Source organism: Trachurus japonicus, chromosome 9 (assembly GCF_045865225.1).
Source record: "Trachurus japonicus isolate A0001 chromosome 9, Traja_1.0".
Lineage (NCBI taxonomy): Eukaryota > Metazoa > Chordata > Actinopteri > Carangiformes > Carangidae > Trachurus > Trachurus japonicus.
Genome location: NC_140915.1, coordinates 34,560,183 through 34,582,918, shown reverse-complemented (window position 1 = coordinate 34,582,918; position 22,736 = coordinate 34,560,183). Strand labels below are relative to the sequence as shown.

General features: G+C 42.7%; 1 protein-coding gene across 2 annotated transcripts; it reads left to right on the top strand.

The window, feature by feature from the left end:
- On the top strand, window positions 1-19,530 carry araf (A-Raf proto-oncogene, serine/threonine kinase). Of its 2 annotated transcripts, none has more exons than XM_085787614.1 (16): window positions 1-166; window positions 1,691-1,913; window positions 7,789-7,892; window positions 11,592-11,694; window positions 11,825-11,979; window positions 13,171-13,269; window positions 13,395-13,539; window positions 13,986-14,016; window positions 14,144-14,274; window positions 14,353-14,555; window positions 14,717-14,893; window positions 15,524-15,570; window positions 15,920-16,038; window positions 16,968-17,099; window positions 18,389-18,523; window positions 19,267-19,530. In XM_085787614.1, the coding sequence occupies exons 2-16, from the start codon at window positions 1,803-1,805 to the stop codon at window positions 19,405-19,407; spliced, it is 1,833 nt and encodes a 610-aa protein (XP_085643740.1). In that variant the 5' UTR covers window positions 1-166; window positions 1,691-1,802; the 3' UTR covers window positions 19,408-19,530. The 2 variants fall into 2 exon arrangements, with proteins under 2 accessions (XP_085643740.1, XP_085643742.1); XM_085787616.1 differs by lacking the exon at window positions 1-166 and adding an exon at window positions 822-843.
- The last annotated feature ends 3,206 nt before the right edge of the window (window positions 19,531-22,736 follow it).

The following is a 22,736-nucleotide window of genomic DNA, read 5'->3' as shown; positions in this document are numbered from 1 at the left end:
CTCAGAGCGCCTACTCGTTATAGACCCCTTGCCGTTTGTCAAATGACAGAGCGCAGCCACGGGGAGTTAACCAATGAAGACGCAGCATTTCGGAGGTTTTCCGCTTTCCCCGAAGTTCTTGACAGATCCGACTTCAGATTGAGAGAATTCAAGATGGCTGCTACAGGTAAGAGTGTATCTTCTATCCAAACTGATATAAAACACCGGTGCGAAGAGTTTTTGCTATTATGGCATGTGCGGTTAGCAGTACGTCGTGCTCTGTCACGCACGTCAGGTAAATAAGTCACGGTTGTGTACTTTTAGGAAGACACAGAAGTAGCCAACGAACTGACGCGGTGGTAACCCCCCCACCCCCCCTTCCATAAGTTGGCTAACGTTAGCTGGTTAGAAGTAACGTTAGCGTTAAAGCAGTACACAGTGGTTAATGTTAAAGTAGGCTAGCCACTCGGTTAGCAAGATAATCTTCTCCAGCGCTGCCGTCGGCTCTTAGCCGGCTAACGAGCTAGCTAGCTAAGTTGTAAGTCGAGCCGAAAGGAGTTTACAGAAGCTCTGATAACTTTGCATCGTTAGCATCGCATCGCCAATCTGTCACTTCTTACCTGCTTATTACTACTTTTTTAAAGCAGGTAACTAGTCGGCGAAAGACTTTTTACTGGCTCCACGACAGAAACGAGGCCTCCTTATACTCGAAATGTCAGATTGCAATAGCAAGTCAAATCCTATGGGGAGCTAACTGGCTAACGTCAGCTAGCATTAGCAGCACGCGAGTAGGTAGCAAGTTTGCAGCTTTGACTGTCAGAGCCTCATTCCTGCAGTAAATGAATGCTCAGCTCTTTAACGTAGGTAGGTTACATCGAGGAAAGTTTAATATTTGTTTTGTGGGCTGTAAGAGCTGGAAGTAGCGTTGTCGTCAGCGCCGCTAAATATCACAGATGTAACGTTAATACTTTGCAACGTTACGTGTCATTCTCTCGTGTATGGACAAGATCTAAAAAGTCGTGTAATTTGGTTAAACGTTTTCCTCCTCAGGGACAAAGCTTATTACCTATGTGACAATCATAAAAACATTTTTACGACTGCATCTGGTTAACCCTTTATGGTGTATCAAGTAAACAAAGTAGTTTCATTAACGATATGGAGTCAGGATTTCGTAGTGACCGTTGTGGCTTCCCCTCAAGCGCAGTGATTCTTGTTATCTGAGATATGTACCTGTGGTGCCTGACATTACCTGCTTTCCATATAAATAGGACAGTGTTGTGTAGTTCCACCCCACTCTAATTTGATGAATTTTCCTTTATTCATAATTCAGTAGCCATGAACAACTAATTCTCTAAATAATTTGATTGCATCTGATTACTTTTTTTTACATCGTAATAGTGTAGTATGAATAAACTGGACAGTGTTAATGAAGACAAAATCTGAAATAAATATTCCTGCTTAATGCTATGCATGTACAGGTACACACACACACACCTCTGTACATTATTTTTCTCACAGATCAACAATGATTGTGATTTTGAATAGTTGACTTGCCTTTGCATGTCCTGTGATGTTTGGACAGTGATGACGATGCAAAAAGAATAGCCTATATCAGTGTAGCCCCTAATATCTAAGGCAGGTACTACCCTTTTCCCCTAGCAAATACCTCCCATATATTTACACAAGGCATGTTGTGTCCATGTTCTTACAGGTTCCAAGTAAAGAGCCAACTCTTCTGGACCCCACTGTGTGCATGAAGCTGTCCTGAGGTTGCAGTATTGCAGTGCAAGTACTACACCCCCCAGCTCCTCTTGCCTCTCATCATGTCCTCCACCTCTTCCTCCTACTCCTCCTCGGGGGAGACCAGTCCGGAGGATGTTCCCCGAGGTGGGGGCACCATCCGAGTCTACCTCCCCAACAAACAGAGGACAGTGGTGAGATGATTGGTTCTGTACTCTCTCTTTTCTAATCGTTCAATACATTGAGTAAATAAAATATGATTAGGCTGTAATTGGATCAATTAGAAATTGTTGACGGTAAGGTAATGTTTTTTTTTCTTCTTGAAAATGACGTGTCGTGTATCCCCACTGATTGCAGCATGCGGTAGATCCTAGTATCGTGGTTATCTTGTTATTGTCGCAGCTCTAGTTGACAGTTAGCCTACCACCTGTGAAAAAAAATTGCCAGCACCGTTAGTTGGAAGTGTAATTGTTCACAAAGAATATGACAGCTTTCACAACGTGTTAATGAGTAAGCCACTAGACGGTGTCACAGATGGTGCCTGCTGCCATCAATCACTTTTTATAAATCCTATCATAGATTTCACGTTCTATTAATTTACAAAATAACTATTAAATCTTGTCATGGTGGTATTGTGATTAATTGTAATGTTAAAGATAATGTTGATTGAGTTGTGTTGAAAGACAATGTGTTCTTCATGTTAGAACTATTATATACCTCAAAGAAGTCAACATACAGCACAAGTCCAATTTTCATACCTTGAAGTAAATGTTTTTTTTATTTTCACATCTTTTTTTTTGCAGCGCTGCATACAAACCGTTGTTGAAAATGTGGCTAAATGGACGTGCAGTTGAATGCACTAACATAGAATTCTCATTCACCACAGACAGAAACAGAGAAGTGCAAGTGCATTTTTTCTAGATGTTGGTTTAAGAAGCCATTAAGATTTGCTGGCTGAATTAATTCCTGACAAATCAAAACTTTACTGAGCCCTTTTAGTTTTTCTTCTTTGCTTTTTGTATAAAACAAGTACACAACACTTTGTACCAGGTACTGTGTTATATACATTGTCATGGTAAGTTAAATGTAATCAATATAACCCATAGGCTTGAATGGTATTAGCATATAACCCTAACAACCGCTATCTTTTCATTACTGTCTTAAAGGGGTATTCCGGTGGAAATTTAATCCATGGTCTAACACACTGTACCACCACATAAGACATAAACCCCCCACCCCCTCCAGAGATCAAGTCTGCCGACCACAAACTTCTATAATTGTAGCAACTTCAGCAAAGACCACACGATAGCAAAACACTGCAGTCTGTATCTCCATGAGCAAACCGCCATCAAAAAAGCCACTCATAGCCACAAATAATGCTCAGAACAGTGTCAAACTTCAGCAACAGTACAAATAGGGTCCCAGCCCATAATACGAGGCATCAAACACCCACTAGGTTTGCCTGAAAAGAGACAGAAACAAAACTTACCCACTCTCCTCCAGCCACTTGCTCGTTGTGGGGAAGCCCTGACGAGTCGATTCAACTGCTGCTGAAGTTTGGTGCTGTTCTGAGCATTATTTGTGGCTGAGTGGCTTTTTTGATGGCAGTTTGCTCGTGGAGATACAGACTGCAGTGTTTTGCTATCGTGTGGTCTTTGCTGAAGTTGCTACAATTATAGAAGTTTGTGGTCGGCAGACTTGATCTCTGGAGGGGGGGTCTAACTTGGTGTCATGGTGTGTTAGACCATGGGTTAAACTCATGCCAGAATATCCCTTTAAGACAAGTCAGTATGCAGGCAATGATAAACACATAACCCGTTACGCAAATACCGCCATTTTTGATATCCCGCAATGCATTGTGGGTATGCACCGATGCACTCTGGGATTGAAAGCGTCCAAACAACACCGCAGCACCGTGCTCCGCGGCTCTGACAGACGGGCCACGGCCGCAATGGACACAGAAGTTAACTTTAGTAATATGACGGTTAGTCATAAATGTAAACGGAATCAAAATAAAACTAGTGAAACTAGTAAATCAACTTGGAGCTCGAGCGTTTATAAGAACCAGGCGCATATTTGCAACAGGCTACTTATTTTTGCAATGACCAGCACCCATTATGCACAGAACAAGGAGGTCACTGCAGGAACACTGGAATAAAACTACTTTAACCCCCGACATATCTTTATTGACATCAGACAATAAATACGACAGCTTGTCTGTGTTGATCAGAGTAGGGGTGTCAACGTTTACAATTTTTTTTGTGTCTAACAAAGGCTTTTTATTTATTATTAATTTCAAACAATTCTTATGCTCAGCACAGAAAATCTATAATATAATCTCTGTTGTTGTTACTGTTCAAAAGAGTCAGAATAGAAGGAAGGGTCGGATCGAGAGCAGCATTCATTTACAAATTTAATCTGCACCAATAGCCTACACCTTTTCTGAATAAATGTACGGCCACGGACAGGTTCGGATCGAAAACATTTACTACCAGGGTTTTTTCTGAATTATAAATATTGAGGCGGCCGCCTCTGTCTGCGTTTGTACGGAGGGAGAGATCAGCTGATCCGCTGCTGTTTACTTTCTCTCTGAGCGTCTCCGCCTGCAGATGTTCAGCTGAGGGAATACGCTGCTCACCTGTTGAGCTGAGCGTCAGCAGCAAGTTGATAACCAGCTTCGTACTGTGTTAACTCGGACCGGGGCTTGAGGTTTTGTTAAGCTGGAACATGAACACAAAGCGGCTATGTTGAGCTTCCTTCGCAGGCCGGAGGAGTCGGTGTTGTTGTTGTTTTTTCCCCCCTCGGCCTTTATTCTGAAGGGACAGCTGGAAAGAGACCGGTAGGCTACGCGCAGATAAAGTGAGGGGGAATTGACACGCAGTTCAGGCAACATTATCACCCCTAAAAATATATATTGGTGAGAAATGATCGAGGAGGAGGAGGGGAAAAGACGTGTAAACGACTATTGATTTTTCTAAACGGTTATGATTTGTTATCCGTGTACCTGTTTACACGTGTAGATGTTGACACTCCTAGATCAGAGCTTCTATTAGTCCAGCACAACCTGTCACGTCTCTGTGTGTCTGTGTCGCGAGCAGGAGGAGCCGCTGTTGACAGGTGAGGACGCTATAACGCATAGCCTATTACTATTTGGTCATATACAAGGGATGTGAACTAAAATATGTAACTTACACGGGTTCGTCATATTACAGCGGCTACGGCCATGATTACGAACCACAGGTTACAGCTGTCATGTGTCGGGAGGGCGGCAACCGTACCGTGTACACGTTTAAAACGGAAAGCATTGCACAGTTTACACGTGTACATATTTTAGTACATGTTCACATCCCTTAATAGAATAATATTGTGTTACAGCGTCCTCACCTGTCAGTCAGCGGCTCCTCCCGCTCGCTCTCTCGCCTGCAGGTGCACACAGACACAGAGACACACAAACACGGGAGCGTGACAGGTTGTGCTGGACTAATAGAAGCTCTGATCAGCTCCTTGTGTCGTGGTAACACAGACAAGCTGTCGTATTTATTGTCTGATGTCAATAAAGATATGTCGGGGGTTAAAGTAGTTTTATTCCAGTGTTCCTGCAGTGACCTCCTTGTTCTGTGCATAATGGGTGCTGGTCATGGCAAAAATAAGTAGCCTGTTGCAAATATGCGCCTGGTTCTTATAAACGCTCGAGCTCCAAGTTGATTTACTAGTTTCACTAGTTTTATTTTGATTCCGTTTACATTTATGACTAACCGTCATATTACTAAAGTTAACTTCTGTGTCCATTGCGGCCGTGGCCCGTCTGTCAAAGCCGCGGAGCACGGTGCTGCGGTGTTGTTTGGACGCTTTCAATCCCAGAGTGCATCGGTGCGTACCCACAATGCATTGCGGGATGTCCAAGATGGCGGTATTTGCGAAACGGGTTATGAAGAGTGGTTTTTTCCATCACTATTGTATCTGTGGTTGATGATGCTACTAAAGTGAAGACAGGACTTTATTTGTAAACAGTGCAATTTGTTAAGTCGTAACACTCTGTGTACCTCACACAACAGGGAGACTGAGAGCTGGGAAAGAGACTGACAACTTTGTGGAATTTTGTTGAAATTTTACCTGTTCTGACTGACAGAGGTCCATGGTCATTGTGTTTGTGAGAGGGACTAAAAAGTTGAGGCCGTATGATTAGCTCTACAAATTGACAAATGAATGAAAAAAAGACAATATTTTGCATATATTAAAAAAAAAAAAAACTCAACACTTCCATTGCAGCCATCTGGTGGAAAGAAGTGATATAGCAGCTACTGGTGATCTCAAACACTGGCAATATTATATCCTGCAAAACAAATTTGAGGACATCCAAGTTGTGGGCTTGAAGTTGGATTCTGCCTTTACCCAATTTCACTAATCACAATTTTAGAGTCATAATAATCTGCACAGTATTACAACAATCCCTGTTGATAGAGACCATTGAATCAGATGAAGAACATGCCAGAAAACTAGAGAAGAGCAACTGAAGAGAAAAAGACAGGCAACAGAGGTGTGAACAGAGAGCATTGCAGCAGGCAGTGTGGAGAACCAGGCTGACATTAAAGATTGTAAACATTAATGAAGAAGATGTGAGAGGACACTGAACCACTTCCATGTCCTGCCAGCAGATAGGGCTGTAATCACACAGGACTGTGATGTTGTTGGCAGGACAACATAGTAAATGCTCTACAGTTGTAAAAACATCTTGTGTGGTAATATCACCATGGAACCAGCAGCTTTGGTTGACTGTCTGCTGACCTTAAGTAGGGCCCTACCTGTTTTATTTGTTTCCAAATTCTGTTTTTTCTGTTTTCATTTTTGGGAATACCATTTTTTTTTTAGCTCTTCTCTTATTTTAAATGGTAAATGGTCTGTATTTTATATAGCGCTTTTCCATCGGAAACGATACCCAAAGCGCTTTACAGTATATATCATACATCACATTCACCCATTCACACACACATTCACACACTGATGGCGGAAGCTGCCATGCAAGGTGCTAACCACGACCCATCAGGAGCAAGGTGGGTAAGGTGTCTTGCCCAAGGACACTACGGCAGCAACCGGGACAGAGCGGGATTCGAACCGCCAACCCTCTGATCATTGGACGACCCGCTCTACCACCTGAGCCACTGCCGCCCCCTCTTTTTTTAATACCAAAAAGAGTGTGTTTCTAATGTTAATGACTAAAATGTATACTAATTAAATATAAATTACTTTTCATCCATTCCTTAAGAACAAATAGGCCTACTGCATGATCAGTGTTTCCCATTAATTAAAGAGACTGTGGCGGCCCGCCACACAAAATTTTTTTTTTCCACGTGTGTCTACGTGCGGTGCGCCCGCACGCGAGCGAGGCGACAGTTTGAGAGGCTGACTGGCGGAGATGAGAGCTGGTGAAACGGTAGTATGGTTATTTAAAACACCATCTCTGATCTGTGCCTGCACATAGATACACAGACAGGGGCGCACGCTAAATGCGCTATATCGCGCTAATTGCTCAGCTGCGGCGCTATATCGCCGCCCCGCCCCACCCCCCAGCCCCCCCCCCCCCCCCCCCCCCCCCCCCCCCCCCCCCCGTCGGACCAACGACTCATCATCACATCACCCCCCCCCCCCCGTCGCGCAATGGTCTCCTGAAATCCTGTGGGAAACACTGATGATGCAACATAACACTGCACCCAGTGTCACACAGATTTGCTTTCCCCAGACATACGTTCCTCTTCCACACAAAAACAGTATTTCAGTCAAATTCTGCTATATTCCGTGTTAAAAATAGATTCCGTTTTAATGGCCAATTCCATCATCGCGGAAACCATAGAGCCCTACTCGAGAGCTTTTTCTGAGGTGGGAACAGGAAAGGAACATTGTCTGAGGGGGAAAAAGAATCTGTACCCTGGTCACAGTATGGATAATTTGTAGTATCAACATTAACGCAATATGTGGCTGTCACTTTGGTTTATCACTGTTTTGTTTTTGTGTCACCTGTGTGAATGACATTCCAAAAGCCACACTTGCTCAAACACTGTTTCCGGTCCTCAGGTGAATGTTCGCCAAGGACAGACGGTGCACGAGAGTCTAGACAAGGCGCTGAAAGTGAGAGGGCTGAGTCAAGACTGCTGTGCTGTGTTCCGTCTTCTGGAAGGGTAAGACTGTCTCACCGTCTCCAGGTCCACCCACAAGACCTGCATGCTTCACTGGCCACATAAAAGAGCTTTTGTGGCCTGTAAAAAAAATCATTTTCACATTTGGAATGTGATTCTGTCTCTCCAGATTCAAAATCAATTCAAATTCAAATCAGCTCATATTTCTCTGCCTTGTAACAGTGCCAGTTCTCACTGTTCCTGGTATGAGTTTTGACTCGCCAGGCTGAGAGATGGTGCCATGTTGGTTTCTGCTGAGCTAGTCCTGTGTGTGTTGAGTGAGAGCAGTAAAGTCACCCACATAAAAACCAGTTTACTGTAAATACCGATAAAGACTTTTATCTGCTTCAACTGCTGAACTGACCAGGCTTATATTAGAGACAGGCGTCAATAAGGGACAGGCTTTTATTTAATTCTGAACAAATCTTATAATCAGTGAAGATGGAAAATACTGTCAAAATGTTCTGTTCTGTTCCTTCAATTGTACTGGTTACCAGGTACGCCTATAGGGAGCGCTCCAGGGTGAAACTGCCTTCAGCCGTCGACTTCCAGGCTGCGCAGCCTGGGAGGCTGCACTATGGGCTGCACAAGCGCCACCCTCAACCGCAAGCGGCAGAGCGGAGTGATTCAGCCGAGCGGCAACGTAAACAAACTGCTAAGCAACACTGCAAACTGCTTTAGCTAGATATTTAAGCTGTTTGATCCGACAAATACAAGCAAGAGCTAGATTTTCACTACAAATTATTATAGCTAACCGAGCCTATACAGAGTATTTTTGTAAATAAACTGGTTAGTTGAGCTTAATTGCAAGTGCTAACGTGAGCTTAGCTAACTTTGTTTGTTTGTTGATACAAAAGGCATCAGCATGAAAGGCTGATAGCAGAGATTCCTTGCAGGCTGGCCATAATGCTGTGATCATTATTCAGTCATCTGCCTTCAAGGCTGATTGTAGAAGCTGCCTTGCAGGCTGATTATTAAGTTAATGCAGATTTCACATTGCATATATTGTCATTATTGCCTTAGCTGCCTTCAAGGCTGATTGTAGAAACTAGTGCCTTGCAGGCTGATTATTATGCTAATGCAGATTTCACATTTCATTATTGCCATTGCTGCCTTCAAGGCTGATTGTAGAAACTAGTGCCTCGCAGGCTGATTATTTGGCTATATTGTATCCTTGAAGCCTTGAAGGCTGCTGACTGAATAATGACAATTATACAATATGAAATTATCCTTAGCCTAATAATCAGCCTGCAAGGCAATAATTTGTACAATCAGCCTTGAAAGCAGCTAAGGCAATGAAAATATATGCCATGTGAAATCTGCATTAACCTAATAATCAGCCTTCAAGGCACTATTTTCTACAATCAGCCTTGAAGGCAGCAAAGGCAATAATGGATTGTGAAATCTGCATTAGCCTAACAATCAGCCTGCAAGGCACTACATAGTTTCTACAATCAGCCTTGAAGGCAGCTAATGCAATAATGAAAATATATGCAATGTGGAATCTGCATTAGCCTAATAATCAGCCTGCAAGGCACTACATAGTTTCTACAATCAGCCTTGAAGGCAGCTAATGCAATAATGAAAATATATGCAATATGAAAGCTTCATTAGCCTAATAATCAGCCTGCAAGGCACTGGTTTCTACAATCAGCCTTGAAGGCAGCAAAGGCAATAATGAAATGTGAAACCTGCAGCATAATAATCAGCCTGCAAGGCACTAGGTTTCTACAATCAGCCTTCAAGGCAGCTAAGGCAATAATGAAAATATATGCAATGTGAAATCTGCATTAACCTAATAATCAGCCTGCAAGGCAGCTTCTACAATCAACCTTGAAGGCTGATGACTGAATAATGATAAATTATCATAGCATTATGGCCAGCCTGCAAGGAATCTCTGCTATCAGCCTTTCATGCTGATGCCTTTTGTATCAACAAATAAACAAAGTTAGCTAAGCTCACGTTAGCACTTGTAATTAAAAAATTTGAGCAGCACAACTAACCAGTTTATTTACAAAAATACTCTGAAAATCTAGCTCTTGTTTGTATTTGTCGAATCAAACAGTTTAAATATCTAGCTAAAGCAGTTCGCAGTGTTGCTAAGCAGTTTGTTTACGTTGCCGCTCGGTTGAATCACTCCGCTCTGCCGCTTGCGGTTGAGGGTGGCGCTTGTGCAGCCCATAGTGCAGCCTCGAATTCGACGGCTGAAGGCAGTTTCACACCCTGGAGCATAGGGAGCGCCTAGTAGCTAAAGCTAAGCTAACGCCAACCGTATTTATCGAGCAGCAGCTGACTGCAAACACCTCTGAATCATTTCACACTAACTCACCTGCAGACGAACCCGACAAACCCACAACATCACGCCTGCACCGGAAACGATACAGTACCGGCTGACCATGCCATTTCTCCACAGAGATATCATGATCTAGCACCCCCTGTGCCCCCGTTGCCAACGTAACCAGATGTAAATATTTATATATTTTGGACCTGTCAAAATTTATAAAACAATTATTTATATGCTATTTAAAAAAAAAGAAAATCAATAAAATTAATATTTTTATTTTGCATCGCTCTAGACGTTCTGTGGCTGTATTATTTTTGACAAATGAATCGTTTTGATGAAAAAGTTGCAGCTATGACCTTTAAAAGAGTAAGCATAGAAGGAAAGAGCCGGATCTGAGTTCAATCGGCGCCGATTAAACTCCTTCTAAATAAATGCGTTTCCTTGGAAAACATACAAGTAACTCGGGTCGGGTCAGACCACGGACTTCCTTCTTTTGGTCGCATTTAGGCCAAGAATTAATGCTCGTGAGTCCGGCCACGTCGGCTTTTATTTGAGAATTTACAGTATGTTAAAGCAGAAGTAAGCGGAATTTTTGTGTTAATATAAGTCTTAAATAGTTATATCTTACGACGGCAATCACTTACATAGAGTGTTCGGTCTGAAACACGGGTCTGTCAGTCACTCTGCTCTGCTGTAAGCCGAGGAGAAAACTTTGCTTGTATCCTACAACCTTTATCCAATGAGGAGAGAGAACGGCATAAAGGGGCGGTCCTCTCTGTGTGTGCAGCCAAGGGATGCGCGTGAATGTGGTGATGTAGGGACGCGGGCGGGGACTGCTAACTCCATCGGCTGATAAGAAGTTAGCCAAAACGACCGCTTACTTCTGCTTTAAGAACCAACGAAAGACACAGTTACCCTGTTGGTAGTAAAAATCACTCTCCTTCCTGTCCTGGGATGAATTTCTTTGTGTTCATCAAAGGAATGTTGGTCATTTTAGCCGGGCTGGAGGCCTTCGTGGGTGTAGAACAAGTCTCCAGCTCTGCTCCTCCCTGGCCGTGCTGAAAGCCTCAAGTCTATATGGGTCATCCTGTGGCCTGTTTCTCACCTCACACACTCCTCTGTGTCCCATGTGAACACAGTGAGACAACAACAACTGAAAACAGAGACACATGATTTTCCATAATGTGTATTGACATTTACACAGAAGTGACAGTTTTAGAATCCATATAAGGGCTTGGCAGTATGGCCTAAAAATAAAATCTACCCTGCAAGATCTCCAGCCTCTATTAAAGCCTGCAAAGCATTCATATAAGAACCCCTGTATTTAAATGTATGTGCCAAAACTGACAATATGTTTAAACTTTATTTTGACTTTTTCCATTTACATGTTTTCTTTTTTCATGTCTTTGCCTGTCCAGCCGTAAGAGACTGACAGACTGGGACACGGACATCACTCCTTTGGTTGGAGAAGAGCTGTTAGTGGAGGTCCTGGATGATATTCCTCTCACCATGCACAACTTTGTAAGTAGCTGGCTCACGTGCCCATGTGTGGCCTTTTGAAGTGCCTCATATTCACAGTGCAAAGTGTTTTTGCATAAATGTGTTTTAATCATTGAATTACTGTTGAAATTACTGCTCTTTGTCCCTGCAGGTACGGAAAACCTTCTTCAAGCTAGCTTACTGTGATTTTTGCCACAAGTTTCTTTTTAATGGCTTCAGATGTCAGACGTGTGGCTACAAATTTCACCAGCACTGTAGTAGCAAGGTCCCGACTGTGTGTGTGGACATGGACACCGTGAGCAAACGGTGAGTTGAAAAGTAGCATTCATCATCATGAAGCGATTCTGTCTGTTTGTTAATGGATGGAGTAGGTCGGAGAAGGACACCAACTGCCTTTATAGCCATACGGTAGAGGTAAGGTAGATAATTTGGTAGAGGTGGGAGGACGAATTCTCTTGAAATAAAGAAACGCATTCAGCTTTTCAGGATTTTTCACTCCTGTCTAGAATTCACAGTGCTGTTAAAAGGTGACATGATGAGCAGACACCAAAAGTAGTAGAGCATGGTGAAAATCTGGCCTGCAGGTGCTACAATGAGATCATTTTGGTTCAGATCAAAATAAAAAGCCAGTCTTTACCCGGTGACCAACAGCCTCAGATGAGGATGCTGGTACAAAAGCTGGTCCTTATACCACATATATATATATATACATTATATATAATTGATCAGTGGTTTGTGTTCTGGTTGTTAGCTGGCTTACATTTTTGAGTGTTTATGTTTATGTTTATTAAAGACTCCCATTAGCTGCTGGACTTTCCAGCAGCTACTCTCCCTGGGGTCTTGATCACTGAAATTATAATACATATTTTCATTAATACATTGACATACATATTCACAACCATTAAAATACATTACATACAGTACACACACGCACACAAACATCTCAACACAAGACAAGGAAACAATCTCACAACACAATTCAAAATACACTGACATAGACACTCTAGACTACGAAAACACAAGAACACAAAGACACTTGCTCAAAAGACAGTTCTAAAGACAAAAACAAAAAAAGGCACTACAGCCAACATTGTGGCACCTCTTCATACTCAGGAGCAGTAGTTCAACCATACAGATTTATCCTTCCTGGGTAAACAAAAACAATTTTAGCTTCTTCTTAAAGCATGCAATGTTATTATCCAAGACCAAAAAAAGTGGTAATTTGTTCCATGCCGCCATTGCCCTGTAGTTCAATGTCTTCTGTTTGTTCTACATAATGGTAACAAGAACCGATTTTCAGTCATTTGCCTCGTAAAATGATTTTGTGTGTCTGAAAAAAAAGATAATGATAAATGATAAAGACAGTGGAGATAAAAGCGCAGGAATATTACATTACCAGAGCTTCACCAACATGAACTCCTTCGTCTGGCCCCTGTTTGTTTGACTGTGTGTCTTGAAGTTTCATCCCCTCACGTTTTGGCCTTGTGTTTTACCCAGGTGTGATCCTAATCCTTGCACAGACGAGTACCCACAGATACTATTGCCAGAAAATTCCCCATCGCAGAGCAACCTAGCCTTAACCCCTGAACCTTCCGGGTGAGCTCCCACACAGAGCAAATTATATTCCAATTAAAATGACCGCACAGTGACCGCATAGTCTTATTAGTATTTAGACGTGATATTCTAGTGCCATCTGTTAACTATTTAAATTTGTCCCACAGGATGGACCTCTTGTCCCCAACCTCGGCCTTTCGCTTCCCCATGCCTGGTGGAGACGGCCAGTCTCTACAGAGGCATCGCTCCACCTCCACTCCCAACGTTCATATGGTCAGCACAGTGGGCCCCGTTGGCGTCAACATCATAGAGGTCAGTGTTTGCCCATGTTCTGATTTAGTTGCTATTGTTACAAGCTGGCCCTGTTTCTAAGATAGAGACCATTCAACTAACTAGTTACTGCTCAACAAGCATACTCTGATCGGCTGTCTAGCAGGGGAAATAGAGTTCTGTAAAAGTCTGAGTAGCTTCCCCATTAGTTGACTTAGTTTAGTCATTACAGGAAACACGGTGGACACTGCTGCACGTATTTCTATCCATAATCCATTCAGTCACAGGAAACACGATGGGTTAAATATCTCTGCAGCAAATGGTCACGGTGTTAAACAGAGTGAAATAACTCAGGGGAAAATCTGTAAAGTGTGCTTGAAAGTTGTGATATTTATGAAGTAGAAATGAACAGAAATCTACTGTAACACTTAATTTATCTATGTATTAAGCTTTCTAATGTGAGTCTTCTCTGTCTCTCCTCTTCTTAGGAAGCACTAAAATTGCACAACAACACAATGGGTGCGTATTTGATTATTTTTCCCTTTGCCTATTTGGGCATGTATCATCTTTTTGATGCATTTTGCAATCCTTTACATTTTATTGTCCTAAGTTGTTTATTTTATTGTGCTGTCTCTGGATGTCACAGGTCCTGAGCCGTCACCGAAGCCCTCCACCAGCCCGCCCTCTACTCTTGGCTCTCCAGGTAGGAGACCTCCAAAATCACCTTCAGAGCACAAAGAGCGCAAGCCTTCCTCATCTGACGACAAAAAGAAAGTGGTAGGTCACCTTACTCACCGAATATGTAGTTGTAGTGAAGATACCAAGAGTTCAGAACATTCAATTCATGTGTTCCAGCACCGAGGGGGCTACAGAGACTCGAGTTACTACTGGGAGGTTCACTCTCGAGAAGTCAGCATTCAGAAGAGAATAGGCGCTGGCTCCTTTGGGACGGTGTTTAAGGGGAAGTGGCACGGAGACGTGGCAATCAAGATCCTTAAAGTCACTGAGCCGACACCTGAGCAGCTACAGGCCTTCAAAAACGAAATGCAGGTCTTACGGTCAGTGCCGCTTTGTTTTGATTTTCATAGTCTTCACCCTCTTCATCTGGAGGGTCCTTCTCATTTTGCTGTTGGTATAAAAAAGGTTTTAAACATTTAGCGGATCATCATAATAACTGTACAGGCACCACTTTAACTATTGCTGTTTCTCTCCTCTACAGGAAGACCCGCCACGTCAACATCCTCCTGTTCATGGGCTACATGACTAAACCCAACTTTGCCATCATCACACAGTGGTGTGAAGGCAGCAGCCTGTACCGCCATCTGCATGTCACAGAAACCAAGTTTGACACTATGAGGCGCATCGACGTAGCCAGACAGACAGCACAGGGCATGGAGTAAGACCTGCCGCTCGCTTCCATTTCACCATCAGACTCACTATCAGCACACTTTTCAAAGTGTCTAACACATCAGCTGTCAGTTAAAGGGATAGTTCAGCTTTTTTGAAGTGGGGTTGTATGAGCTACAAAGTACACTATAGATGCAGTAGAAAGGTCTCCTCCACACAGGCAGGCTCTGCGACGTGCTGTATCACTCCACCTATCAGCTGTTTGGATCAGCAGTGTGAAGAGGCGGAGTGATACAGCGTGTTGCGGAGCCTGGCTGTGTGGAGGAATACAGAGAGCAGAGACCTTCTACTGCATCTAGTGTACTTAATGGGCATTTGTAGCTCATACAACCCCACTTCAGAATACTGTTCCTTTAATGTATTGTTTTGTTTCCAATACACAACTTGAAATCTGTAATAATAGTTAAATTGGTACAAATAAATTACTCAGTGAGATGCATCACTACATTTCACTTCAAACCTTAATCTGTTAAAATCCTGTTTAACTTGCCTCACACTGGTCTGTAACAGTAAATGTGTTATTGTTAGAAAGCTGTTGACAATAAGTTTGATGCTCTTCCTGTGTCCTCAATTAGAATCAGTGAAATGAAACCAATGGCATTTATGATTTCTCTTTCAGTTATCTTCACGCAAAGAACATAATTCATCGAGATCTGAAATCCAACAGTATCCTTTCAGTCCACTGCCAGTGGAGAGACCCTTCCAGGCTCCGTCAATGACATTCTGACTTGACATGAAACTCATAGGCTCAAATTTTGACTTCAGGCTTTTTAAGACCTCCAAAGTTGTTTGTGTTTATATTGGGTCAACAGTGTAAGCGTAAGTTTTGTCAGATGTTAGTTCTATTTTGATACAAATGTGTATAATAGGGAAACCAAATGTGTTGTGTAGTTTCCTTTCTACAGCTCTTGGTGTATTGTTTGGCTTGTTGAAGTAGTTTGAGCTAGTTAATGGCGGTAGTACTCTGTATGTATAGCAGCTGTCTGTGGTAACATTTCCTCAGCTCTCCTGCTAGATATTTTTCTTCACGAGGGCTGGACTGTTAAAATAGGTGACTTTGGCTTGGCCACGGTGAAGTCTCGGTGGAGTGGTTCTCAACAGGTGGAGCAGCCGAGTGGATCCATTCTGTGGATGGTAAATGATGAAAATGTTTGAACATGCATAAATCCATTACTTCACAGCTTGTGAAAAAAGTTGCAGTTTAATATCCTCTATTTGGTATCATCATTCAAGTCATTTAGTAGCTTTGTGCCGCTGCTGCTAGATTATAAGCACTAATTTCAGTGGGTTTCAAATGATTTTACTTGACCACTGTGTGAGCATCCAACATGATCTTTGTTTGGAGTTGTTTAGAGTCATTTACAAGTGTATGAAATCCTCCCAGAAACTCTGAGCAGTGTAGCTCACAGGTTACAGCTCAGCCCACATACGTCCCAAAGAAAACGCTGCTACTTTCATTAACGCAACCATTTAATTAAGTTCATTCAATGACCACATCAGTGTGCCTTTATAGAAACAACCAGACTGCATACTGCTGAAAAAGTGGTTCAAATGTGACTTGTCACAGCAGTTGGCCACTTGTTCTCATATGTCCTGGGTAACGCTCCTTACTTGCTCCTTATGTTTAGCTAAATTTTGTGTGACAACCATGTGATTAAAGTCTTATGGTAAATGCTTCTTTAAAGGTTCACTGTGCTGCATGGAATTTCACCAGTTCCATAAATGTGTTATGTGGTCTCTTTGGCCTGTTTGATTTGATGCGTCATTGATAATGTCATTGGGTCATCCGATTGTTTTTCTTCTTTTTTACAATTTTATTTTTGCTGTTTATCTGTGTCATTTGATGACCTCATTAGACTCCATACTGGAAACATATTCTTGTAAATATGGACAAACATATTATTATCCTGCATATATGCTTTACAACTCACATCCACGTAGATAAACATACTGTATACAACCCTTAAGACATAATAGCCTAATAAGTGTACCCAGTGTTGGGCAATCACTGGGAATCATTACATCAACTAACTTCTGTCTTTCCTCCTTTTTTTCCCACAAAGGCTCCTGAGGTCATTCGAATGCAGGACACCAACCCATATACATTCCAGTCTGATGTATATGGCTATGGAGTAGTGCTGTTTGAGCTGATGTCAGGGACCTTGCCTTACTCCAATATCAACAACAGAGACCAGGTGACCTCACACTCTACTGTGCTTTGTGTTAACACTCACTCAGTCCCATGCATCCTATCCTATTCACCTTACGTGATGATTGAACTCGCCTCAGTGTCATGTCATACCATAGACACCACAGTGTTAGGGCTGTTATCAGTGGTGTATCTGAAATGTCATTCTCCAGGCCTGGAAAAGTCTTGAAAACTTGAGTACACCCCAAAGGTTTAGGAAAAGTTGTGGATTTTTTTTTCTCACTTAGTAATAACAGCCTATGTGGTTGATTTAAAATTGATAAATACAAATTTTGTATCGACAAATCCCGCGCATTGATCTGATCAGTCAGCCACGTATGATGTGCGGTGCAGGGTACAGTACGCTATGAAGACCTTCAGGTCGGATCAAGTGACAACATCCTACAACAATGCCAGGAAAATGTTCATTTAACAGTGATGGCTTCACACAGAAATATAAGTCCTGGCTGGAGAAGGTAGAGAACCCAGGGAAAGCTAAATGTGTCTTACGCAGTGAAACATGTCCTGTGATTTCCAGCCACCTTTCATATTTAATAGAGGGTGGACAACAGCAGAAAGTAATATTCTCAGCCACCCCCCACCCTCAGCTGTAAAGGGTAGGTTAAATATAATGGGTAGAAGGCTGAAAATCACAGGACATGTCTGTTCTGATGATACAAGTCCACAGTGTAAAGCTCAAGTATGTGGGAGCCTCTTTTTATATTTAATAGAGGGTGGCTGTCAAGAGGATTTTGTTGTTTGTTTGTTTTTTTTGTTACATAGTTTTATTCCTATATTTCATGCATACATTTACCGTTTAGGGGTCATGTTAAGTCATGGAAACTTGCTGCCAAGTCATGGAAATTTGTTGGCTAAAATGTATACGAACCCTGCTGTTGCAAAAGAGGATGAAGAGTAGACAATGACTTCACTTAATACAGTTGCAAGGTGCCAACTTCACACCCTTTTTTAAGATTTTGAAATGTTGTATGAACAATTGCAAATGTTATTCTGACAAGCATGACGAAAGGTCTGGAGGAGAGAGCATTATTATTAATTTCATGGTGGCAGAAGATGCAAAGTCAGAGCAGCAACACAGTCATCATCATGATTCCTCCTTTGTGTCATCACAGTACGTGATGTTTCACTTACATTCAGCAGCTCTGACCTCAAACATGTGTGTCTGTTCTCTTTCTAGCAGCTTAACCTAAGCTGAAACATCTCTGGCTTTCTTCCCCTTCTTGAATGGCGTTGTCACATTTCAGTAACTGTCTCTGTTTTGTTTTTCCCTCTCAGATAATCTTTATGGTTGGACGTGGTTACTTGTCTCCAGACCTCAGTAAGCTGTATAGTACCTCACCCAAGTCAATGAAAAGACTCATCATTGACTGTCTGAAGTTCAAACGTGACGAGAGGCCCCTGTTTCCACAGGTGAGTGGTGTGTAGCTCACTGCTGTGTTCAGGCACAGGCACTGAAACTCAGTATTAAACAGAACATTAACCACCAGAGTATCAGAAAAGCTCTGACATCAGGTTTCCTTTTTATTATTGTGACGAAAAGGTTCTCTGACACATTTTATCTTACCATCTCCGTTTCTGATTATAGCGCACCTTACAGCACACACACATGCTCACTCAGTATTTTCTTTTTCTCTTTTGATTTCTCAACAAGTGAAACAACCACAAAATCATTCTCACTGCGTGCTGACTTTTATCTCCCTGTCCGAAGTTTGGAGCAGAAAATAAAACGCATCAGACTCGGTGTGTAAGGCGTCTGTGCGTAACAATTTTTGTCGGTTGACGGATTAAAAAAATGCATAAGAATAAAACGGACGGAGTGTGCAAAGACTTTTACATGCATGGACAAATGTCCAGTTCCCAGCTGACCAGTTCATTCGTTCACCTGTCACCTGTATCAGGTGTGTTTTGTCTGCTGCAGCCTGCAGCACAAACACCATCAGCTGTATTATACCGTCAAGGGTTAATGATGTAAAGTTACTATAACCTAATTGTTAATGGTGTGTTCTTCAATTCATACAGACTGTATCAGATTTATATTCATGATCAGACCTGTCATTCAGAAACGCAGAAATTCCAGTTATTACAGTATCAAAGCTGCACCACACTTGAATCTTCTGTTGACAGTTCTGTTACATTTGGTTTCCCTCCATTAGATCCTGGTGGCCATTGAGCAGGTGCAAGACCTGCTGCCAAAAATCGAGCGGAGTCGTTCAGAGCCTTCGCTCCATCGGGCCGTTCACGCAGAGGACCTCAACCCACTCCTGTTCCACACCACCAGGCTGATGCCCCTCTAAGCTCCCTGCAGCGTGACCCTGTCCAAACCCACAGCATTCCTGTGCCTCAGAGAGGCCACAGCCAGCTGCCCTGACACACCACCACCCAGCACCAAACTCACTCACCTTCACATTTACATTCACTCATTTGGCAGACATTCGCATTTACTTATCCGGCTCTTTTATCCAAAGCAACTTCCATCATAACGCCCCAAGACATGTTGCTGTCTAAATGTCAGAAGACGTACAGTAGCCTGTGTCCCACGCAGCGCAGGACAGCTCAGAGTCTTTGTCTTTTTTCTGGTCAGTTTCTATCATAGAGAATCTTCTTTTCCTTCATTCAAGGGACAGTAATCTGCTTATTAGGTGTAAGAATGGTCTGTACATGGACGTTTGGTAGAATCCTTCATAACAGGCGATCCATCTGATCCACTGGGTGGTATGTGGAGTTGTATTTAATCAGTTTAGTCTGACCTGTAGGGGCTGTTGGTGGAGGTCACCTGATTAGCTGACATACTTCAAATGCTCAGTGCGCCCCCCTCTCTCAGACTGCGAGTTATTTTAAAGCAGAGCGTTTGCCTGTTTGAGAGTGTGCAGGACGTTTAGTCTCAGTCTTAATGGGGACGTTCTGTATTTACTGCGTTTTACCAATAGGTCACAGGTTTCATATGCACGCAATTAAACATTTAGAAGCCTAAAAATAAGTTGGCTAAGTCATACAACTGTGTACATACAAACACAGCAGCGAAGCACCCGAAAAGCAGAAGTGAGCCGTTGCAAAAGACCTCGTCTTCCAGCGCTGGGAAAAACTTATGGGGATAAATGTCATCAAGCAGCCGACCAGAGTTTCCACCGGCGCTGCAGTGGGCTGACATATTTGACTTTATTTGAGCATTTGACATGTGGAAGTTGAGCAGCTGACCCAGCAGGATGTGGTGTGATTTGCTGTAAACCCCAACATAAATGGACTGTGTTTCCGACACACACAAGTCACGCTAGTGCTGGAAAACCCTTTGTTAACGTTAGTGAGGTCGGCCCAGGTCTCTTACCTCCTGGTGGAATAGTAAAATGTCAATAAGATGATTAAGAAAATGCAGATGAGTGGCTCTAAAACACACCGTCCCATTTGTCAGTCCACCCCCAGCACAAAGACAATAGCATACAAGAAAGAAAGACCAGCTTCCGATCAATGAAGACTCTTTATTCCACAGATTCCTTTCCACTAGTTTTAAATCAGAATGTCCTAACACTCTAGATTGCAGGATTGCAAATGAGACGGTTTGTACTCGCGTTGTTTACCAACTGATGTAATGGTCTTCTTCAGCCTGATGAGAAATTGACAGCAAGGTGCAGTCTTAATAGAAACGGTTAGTTTTGCTGCTACGTTGAATGAGTTTTCTACTCAGATTGTTTCCACACCACGGTGACGGCAGATCTGCAGTGGAGTCCACAGCTTCTATGAGTTTCTCGCAGCCCTCTCTTAAAATGTATTCTTAATTTCCTTTAAACATCCCATCATGGATTAGCTACTAGATATCTGTCTGTGTCTTTTAAAGACTCTGGTTGTGGTGGAGGCTTTATGGCATGATGCACGCACTAAAGGGCTCAGGAAGGTTTCGATCAACTAGACTGTACAGCATGCCTGAAATCAAAAAGGGCTCTATGTGAGCACAGTGCAGGTTTCTCTCTGTGAGCTTCAGACCGAGGCAAATGTTAAGTACGCAAATAACTTTGTGTCTGTCCGTCTGTGGCTGCGTTGGTCTGGGTAGGTTGTGGACTGCTATTTTTAAACGGTGAGAAGTGATCGACCAGCAAAACCCGCAAGCTGAGTGTTCTACATTTCCCATCATACCCCGACTACATCTGTCCACTGTTTCATTATGAGATTTATTTCCACTCTCTCTTCATGTAACATCAAATATTTGGAGCATTGTGATTTGTGCTGTTACTTCACAGTAACCCCCTCCCTCCGACACCTGGCTTGTAAAGGCAATGGGAGACAGATGACCCTGTCATGGGTTTGTTGCACATCTTAACGTACTTCATACAAAACCCCAGAGCAGCAACTGTATTTTCCGCCATCAAACACACAAACTCGCCCTGAACTGCACTTCTTCCCCGTAGCTGACAGTCTCGTTTATTAAAATAGAACCTGAAATGCGATGAAAGTATTTTTGGGAAGAACGAAACAAGCTTGAAAGAGAAGCTCAAACCCTTACAGCTGCTGTCAACCCAGTGTGATAGTCAGAGCGCTTTGAGAATTGCATGACCCACTCCTGTAAAGGGAGTTTTAAACATTCTGTGTATAAGGGTCATGCGGCACTTGGCCAGTTGAGCAGTCAGCAGTCATGTCATCATCTTTGGAACAGAAACATTATCATCTTGAGAAGTCGGTGTCGCAGTAAAGGAATGGCAACTCTGTGTTTGCAGTCAGTACACCTCTTCTTGCTTTCACCTCTGAAAAAGAATCATGGACCCAAGCAGTGATCTGCCTGCAAGTCAAAGAGAAGTCTTTGGTTTATACCCAATTTCCACCAACATCTCCCCTGTGTTCCGACTCCTACTCCTACTCCAACGCCTGAGTAATTTGCTCCCATTCAATTCGGTCAAAGCATTTCCACCGGGTGCACTACGGCCCGTCTCCGGTCCGTCACAGCTCCAGCGGTCTGGCAGAAATACGCAACAGGTGTATTTATTTCTGCCGGATGACAGAGCCATCATGCACCGACCCATGGCAATTAGATTGCCCCACACAGGAAGTTAAAACGCAGAGAGCATCTGGTAAATTTTAAAAATAAAACCACAAACTTTCCGACCATAAATGATCACTTTGTCAACATCAGTTTCACTGGCTGGCACAAGCAAAAACTTATCAATCAATCGCCATGGATGAAAAAATGTTAATCATGGAGTTGGAAAACTTGCAATATTTTATGATACAACACACCCACTTTACAAGAACACAAACAGAAAGTTAAAAAATACAACAAGTAGCCTAACAGAAAATCACCCTCAGAGAGGCAAAGTGACCTGTTGTTTATCTCACTTTGTACACGATAGTTTGTAGTTCTCTCGTGATCCCAGACGTCAAACGGAGCTAAACCATGTCGGAGCGGAGACGGAGTCGGTGGAAATTGGGGGTTAGACATGTAATTAGTGGCTGTTGTCCTCTGACTAACCTGGTAAATGGATTTTGTTTCCTGGAGTTTCTTTGGGTTTCAGGATCAGGTGATACTCAGGTGCGAACAGTTTCATGATGCAATAACTTTCCAGTGAATGTGGATGTTTTATAACTTCAACTGAAATGAATTTAAAAAGCTGCCTTTTGTCAGATAGGGTCAAAGTAAGGA

Excerpts from the sequence above, each read along its gene's own strand:
- araf (XM_085787614.1), top strand. The coding sequence starts at position 1,803 with ATGTCCTCCACCTCTTCCTCCTACTCCTCCTCGGGGGAGACCAGTCCG. Across the intron at positions 7,893-11,591 it reads GTGTTCCGTCTTCTGGAAGG|CCGTAAGAGACTGACAGACT; the intron begins GTAAGACTGTCT and ends TTGCCTGTCCAG. Across the intron at positions 18,524-19,266 it reads AGAGGCCCCTGTTTCCACAG|ATCCTGGTGGCCATTGAGCA; the intron begins GTGAGTGGTGTG and ends TCCCTCCATTAG.